This window comes from Miscanthus floridulus, chromosome 8 (genome assembly GCF_019320115.1).
Source record: "Miscanthus floridulus cultivar M001 chromosome 8, ASM1932011v1, whole genome shotgun sequence".
Classification (NCBI taxonomy): domain Eukaryota; kingdom Viridiplantae; phylum Streptophyta; class Magnoliopsida; order Poales; family Poaceae; genus Miscanthus; species Miscanthus floridulus.
The window spans coordinates 51,822,099-51,829,150 of NC_089587.1; the positions used below are offsets into that span (position 1 = coordinate 51,822,099).

Consider the following 7,052-nt stretch of genomic DNA (forward strand, 5'->3'; position numbering starts at 1 on the left):
ATTAATGAAAATTTTTATTTTCCTATGTTTTCATGAGCACAAAATTCCAAATTAAATCATTTTAGCTCTATTTCCAGAAATTCAAATTTTAGGGTGTTACAGTTTAGCTTAGCAATTTGGACGGCTCCATGGAATATTCATCTCCAAATTACGTCCTGAAATCTTGTTTATGTAACGGCATATCATATACATACAATATTGAATAAATTTTATATGATCTCTTCACGTCACTTTAAATATTCAAAAAGAACATGGTGGTATAGCTTGCAGCACAGACACAAAAACAGTAATTGGTTACAACTTCCAATTTATTCAATATTATCGGCTGTAGCATAGCATATCTGAATAGATACAGGAGTATGCAAAATGCATATAAGCATATCTTCCTATACAATAATGAACTGAGTCTTGATTTACTTAGTAGTGGTTGTTCTCCCAGAACTGAGCTTGAAGCCAATCAATTGTTCCCTTTTGCACCTGGAAGGCCTTGGCCAAGACATCATCTGAGATCGGTGGCTTTGATCCAAAGACTGCGTTCGCAATAGTAATAACCCCAGGGTTCTGGCTGCTTAGTGCAGCGATTGCCACAGCCGGCTTGTCATGGACCGGGTTGAATTGGAAGTGTATGAGCCCTTGGGGGAAGACAAACACGTCACCCTTGTTGAGAACCTTGGCGAATAGCTTGTTACCGTTGTCTGTGTTGGAGGTGACAAATCCAACATAAAGTGTACCCTCGAGCACGGTGAGGATCTCTGTGGCACGTGGGTGGGTGTGTGGCGGATTTTCGCCTAATGGTGCGTAGTCAATGCGAGCCAACGAGATGCCCAGGGTGTTGAGTCCAGGCAACTGCATGACATTGATCAAAGTGACATTGGATCCAACCTTGCTTTTCATGGTGTCCCTAGGCTTGTCAAGGTTTGCTGCCTTGAAAAAGTCATCGGCGTTCACTGCCATGGGGTCCTTGCAAACAAATCCATTCACCTTCACTGTATGCATAGACGAGGACAAATAGTTAGATGGAGAACAGGTGATTAGGCCATACCTTGAAATGCTAGTTGTATGTAGATGCTTGTTTTAACAAATGATTTTTATTTGATTAGTGAATTAGTATAAGAAAACAGCATGACTTAAAGCGAGAGTATGCATACCCGGAGAGTGTATGTCGGCAACACAGAAGTCTTGGAGCGGGCTAGGGTCAGAGGCAGTGGCCTGAGAAATGACCAATGCTACAAAAGCAACGAGGAGGAAGTAGGTGGAGGCAGCCATTTGGTTTTGCACACGCTTTTGTGTTTGTGCTCTCTGAATTCAGCTATGGAGCTTCTTAGCTTGTGGTGTTTGTGTCTGTCTTGTTGATGCTTTTGGCATGGGGATGGTGAGGTTATATAGCCTGCCACAGAGCATGTGGCGACGTGTACGTATTAATGGCTTAATAAGTCTTAAGTCGAACCTTTCAGCAGAACTGAAGAAACAGTCTTGGCAGTTGTCTTATATCAACTTCGCACACCTACCTTGCTTTTAATAATTTTTTCACACGCACCATACGGCTAACAAAATCAACGTGCACGTTCTCTTTGCTTGCAGCACAGCATTACGGAAGTGTAGTCTTTGTTTTCTTTTTGTGTTTTTTGGTGTCTGGGTTGAAGCGTACCATCTTTACTTGTGCTAACATAGGTATAGAAAGAGTCAACTCACAAAAAAATTTACAAATAGTCAACAATGCGAAAGTACATGACCGTCATATAAAATCTTTATTACCTTTTGCACTTCATATAATTATAACTATCCAACAATCTCCATATATTTCGTCTTTCGTGACCGGTTGATGAGTCATATATAGCAGACGACTAACGTTTCCAATGTTTATTTGGTCACCATTTTTTTTGCTTGTATGAACTGTGGAATTATATATCTGAAACCAACATCTGTCGTACACGCTTTACTAGATCAAGCACTTGACTGCTTCTTAGTAGCTTTACACTAATACGTGAGGTACAGAAAGAGTCATCGATGCTTGTGCTAACATGCGTATAGAAAGAGTCAAATCCTCGCTAATAATAGATAGAAAGAGTCAATAGTGGGGAAGCCTCTCTATAACACATGTACAATATCTTTATTTACTTTACACCTTGATCACAACTATTTAATAATCTCCATGTCGTCATTCGTGACCACTAGTTGAGTCATACTTCCTCTGCCCAAAAATAACCGTCGTTCTCGCTTCCTGAGAAATAACTTTGACGACTAATTTTATATAAAAAGATATTAATATTTATGATACACAATTAATACCATTAGATAGATCGTTAAATCTATTTTCATAATAAATTTGTTTGGAAATACAAATGTTGCTCGTGTTTTCTACAAATCTAGTCAAACTTATGGCATGGAAACCTAAAACGACAATTAATTTGGGACGGAGGTAGTATATAGCAGAAAGAGTCAACTCCTCGTGTTTCCAATGTTTACTTGGTCACCATTTTTTCGGGAGTTAACATAAATGAATGAATCGAGTGGAATGCTTCCGTACCAAGGCTGGGACAAACTTGGTAAACGCCTAAAGGGTAGCTACCGCACACGCTTTACTTTTGAGTTAATCTGGTGAAGCTTATATATCTATCGGTACAAGACCAAACCGTCATCTGTCCTTCGTGCTTCACCAGTGAGGTCATCCCATAAGCTAGCCTGCAGCCTGCTATTGCCACAACATTAGCAAAATGTTATTTTTCTATTCTCCAGATCCCAGACTTTTTGATATGACATTGGCCCTTCATTAACGTCTTGCTGCTTCGGATAGTGACTTTTTTTTTTTGCATCTGATATGATATTGGCCCTTCATTAACGTTTGAATTTCTAAAAGTTTAAAATTTGAATTTTTTAAACGACCTCGGATGGACAAATAGCAAAAACGAAAGTTGTAGATCTCAAAAAAAGCACCGTGACCGTGATCCTGCTTCATCAACCATGTTGAAACAAAAATTTAGGTGCATGGCTAAAGAATCACTGCCGGTCTGTGTTACCATTGGGCAATATATGAAAGCTATCCTATCACAACCGGTTGAAGCTACGAACCTTATCCCTACCGATTGCAAAGCAGTCGGCAGTGATCGGCCAACAGTGATTGTATACTCTGTGATAGTGGCTTATATATGCTAATATGTCAAGTGTACGCTGTAATATTTGGGATGGTTAGTCATGCATTTAAAGATCACCTCAGCGAAGGCCATGGAGCAATAATGGAGATCATACCTGGAAGACATGCAAAAAGTCCAAAGTAGAAGAAGGGCAGACAAGAAGACATAAACAAACGGAACTAGACGAGTGCTGCACAGGAGCACCGGATAACTCATGTGATGCCTCTTTTTACAAGCAACGGAGAAATGAAAAGGGCGGTACACAGAAGTAGGCAAGACAAACACCAACAAAACATTGGTGGTTGCGACCAGGGAGGACTGGAGAAAAGGCTAGGACGATGAAGAAGTCTTTGCAAAAGCTTTTATAGGCACCGGAATAATCTGGCGATGGATAGAGAGGGCGGCGCCAAAGAAAGTTTTAGGTGCACCGGATTTATTCGGTGGTCACCGGAGAAAGGTCCAATGGTCGACAACGACTAGCTGACATGGCAGTCACTAGAATTCTCCTGGTGGGGTTAGGCTAGTTAGAAAACCGCTTTATCTCTTGCATTAGGCTTAGTAAAAGAGGTTTGCATACCTCTGAAGCTTAGTGCTCGTGCGTGCACCATTATTGTACCCTAGCGGCTTCTAACCTTGCGATATCACAAGAACCACGTTTATGGTGCGGCCACCTCGGGTGTACCGAAGGAACGAGGCCCATGGTGTTTGAGCCGGAAGTTCGATATTGAAGATGGTAGGGAGCAGTCCATGATTGGCCATTTCAAAGACACTTGCGTGTGGGGATGGCCCGGGGACTATCCACGGAGTTATCCAACCAAGATCTTGGCCCGTGCGAGGGGCTCCAACGAGTACACTAGGGGAAGCACGAGCTTCTTGATACCTCGAGAATAAAGCACTACCTAGAGGCGGTCATAAGATAGACCCATGCTCCCCATAAGTCAGGAACCATGGCGCTGTGGCTGATCCTATGAGACCTGAGCGACAAATTACCCGTGCCACTAATCTTACATTAGTGGCATGTGTTTAATTTCATGTCACTAATTAAGGCGTCTCCTTTGGCTGTTTTGACATAGTGCCTTAAAAACTACTGTATATTTGGATGGTTAGACTTCTCGTGTGTGTGGACTTTTGTCTTGCAAAATTTGTATTAAATTAAGCTTAAGTAGTAATACAACGTTGGAATTGGATGTGACCACGTATGATATTTCACTTACTATATGCATGTAGTGGAACACATAGGTCGTGTGGCTCCATGGCCTACTTGGTCGATTAAGTTAACCATCGGTGATGTACCAGTTGATAGTATAGTTTATGTAGCACCCGGTTTTAAGAACAAAACCAGATACGCACCATATGTGAGCCCAGGAAGTCAAATCTCACATATAGCTATAAATAAAGGTAATATCAATAGACAATGCTTAAATACATTGCATATTAGTATAAAGAATGTAACCTCAGAGTATAGACAACGGAAAGACCTAAATCCACAGGGACAACTGACTGGTTGATCACAAGCCTAATTCTTCCAAACTCTAGCAATCTGGTACCCATCTGGGATTTTTCCATATATGTGTAAAATAAAGCAAGCGTAAGTACAAGTCGTACTCAACAAATATGACATGGGGTTCATGAGGCTCAAAAGGTTGACACTGGTTCAACTGCGATTAGCTTTTAATGAGTCATCTTTTAGCAATTGGTTGGCATCAAATTTATCCACAAGCCCACGTAAACACATGATCAGGTAAACATGAATAATGAATAGCATAAACAATTAACCATTAGTGAGCATCTTCATCATCCATATCACTAGTGTTCATCATCTATTCCATAAATGTTCCAAGGTCGCTCGTGACCGTGAGCATGGCTGATATACCGGTTTTACACTCTGCTGAGGTTGTACACTTTCACTGTGAGTCATGATTTACCATTTCGCCCGAGGCGGCCAACCTCTTGACCCACTACCAAGGAAAGTCGGCAGGGTTCACTATGAAGCCTTTCAAAGTTTCGTCTAACAAGTTAGGGCCATTAGATTCACTCGGCGAACAGATATAGGAACCCCATATCGAATGGCACAATTCCATCACGGCTATACACATAAGAGTAGAGGCTGTCCTATACCCGATTCGGCAAGCCATTCTTACGCCAATAAATGTAATCACTAACAAGCTAGAAAAGGTCCTCATACTGAGCGAAAGCCAGAGCCATATAGCCCTCACAACTGTACTGTAAGTCTCGGATAAATCACTTACAGATAAGTCCTTAGGGAGAGGAATCTAGAGCACCATAAAATAGCCCAATGCCCTAGCCTCCTTGTTCCATGTTGCTAAAAAGCATCTTTTAGTGTTTCTTGCATATTACATTATTCAAGTTACAAGATCATGGTTGAAGTTGAGCACTAGCATCATACTACCCAGTGCAATACCCCATAGGTAACAAGGCACAAGGTAACAAAGTACTAGGAAATACTTTGTGGCAGTCAAGGTAGGCACATGCAGTATGAATTAAGTGATTAAAGGTGTATAGGACAACAAGGAAGATCCCATGCTATACTTGCCTTAAACACCGATCCTTCGGTAAGTTTTAATCTTTAACGTTCTTCTTCTTCTTGATCACCACGTATATCTCACCGACTGGACGTAATCATAAAGCACCACACAAGCATCCATACAATCATACATGAAGCAAACAATAGATCTAAATTAGAACAGTACACCAAACATAAAATCAAGATGAAAAGTTTGTAAAACGAATCTACGTCTCGCTACGTACACACAGACGCGAAAACACGCTAATCGGAGCTACGGTTGAAAAGATACAACTACCGAAAGATTTACTTTACACACGAAAAAGAAAACTATAGGCTTCATTTATTTAACTATATAAAAGCTTATATAAATTGGATTAAATCAAATTTGGATTTGAGTTATAAAACTAAAGTAAAACAAATCATATTTTATTTACAAAACCCAGTTGCATAATTATTAATCAAGATATGATTTAAACCATGAAATTTGAGAAATAGTAATATGGTAACCACTGTTGCTAACACGTAGATGTCGTCGCTATGAATCTAACGCAACTTGAATGGGTCAAAACAGATCTAAAACGCAAAAGATATGATTTACACAAGATTTTCTTTGATAAAATAATAGATTAAATCTAATCACGTATTTTAAAAGTTGAAAACACATCTAACAGTAGTATAAACATGTAGGTTATGAAATTACGAACCTAGCGCAAGTTGAACGGATCAAATCGGAGTTAGAACGAAGAAACGGTAAGGATTCATTATTGATTGTAAGTGGTGTATTTCTATAGTATTGTTGGATTTGTTTTTCTATAAGAAAACGACCATAAAACATATACGTGATGTCATCAAGCTAATTGGAACAGCTAACTGGAGCAGGGAGCACGCACGGCGCACGGCAACAACTGATGATCGTATAGGAGCTCAAGAAAGCTAGCAGGGTGCAGGTCAAGGAGGGAAAACTAACCGGAGGCGTGCGGAGGTCCTCACCGATGCCAGATGAGGAACAGCGATGTCGGCGTTGAAGCAGATAGCGGCGAGATCGGGTTTCACAAGCGGCTCCTCCAACTGATCGGAGATGCTGCATCAATATGATCTAGTGATTGGGTTAACAAGGAAACAGAGACTTCAAAGAGGAGCAGGTACGTACTGCGATCATATGAGACTGTTCCATGAGCGGTGACATACGTCATCTGCATTGCTGCCTGGTTCGTTACGGCCGGTTGATGATTATTGTTCATGGATCTCAGTATTTTCTGGCGTTGACGGATGAGACCATGATGGCCGTAGGGAGCGTAGGGTTCCGGTGGACTGCAGTGCTTGGCCAGTGGATACGTATGCCGATAGCGTAGTCATGCATGACGGTTTGCATGCTTCTGCTCGGCACAGGCAAC

The 7,052-nt window shown here is 41.0% G+C and overlaps 1 protein-coding gene across 1 annotated transcript; it reads right to left on the minus strand.

Moving 5' to 3' along the window:
* Positions 1-311: 311 nt before the first annotated feature.
* Positions 312-1,348, minus strand: LOC136472015 (germin-like protein 12-2). The gene is made up of 2 exons (XM_066469761.1): positions 1,149-1,348; positions 312-986 (listed from the first exon to the last, which is right to left on the minus strand). Exons 1-2 carry the CDS (start codon positions 1,264-1,266, stop codon positions 418-420), a joined length of 687 nt encoding a protein of 228 aa, XP_066325858.1. The 5' UTR covers positions 1,267-1,348; the 3' UTR covers positions 312-417.
* Between the last annotated feature and the right edge of the window lie 5,704 nt (positions 1,349-7,052).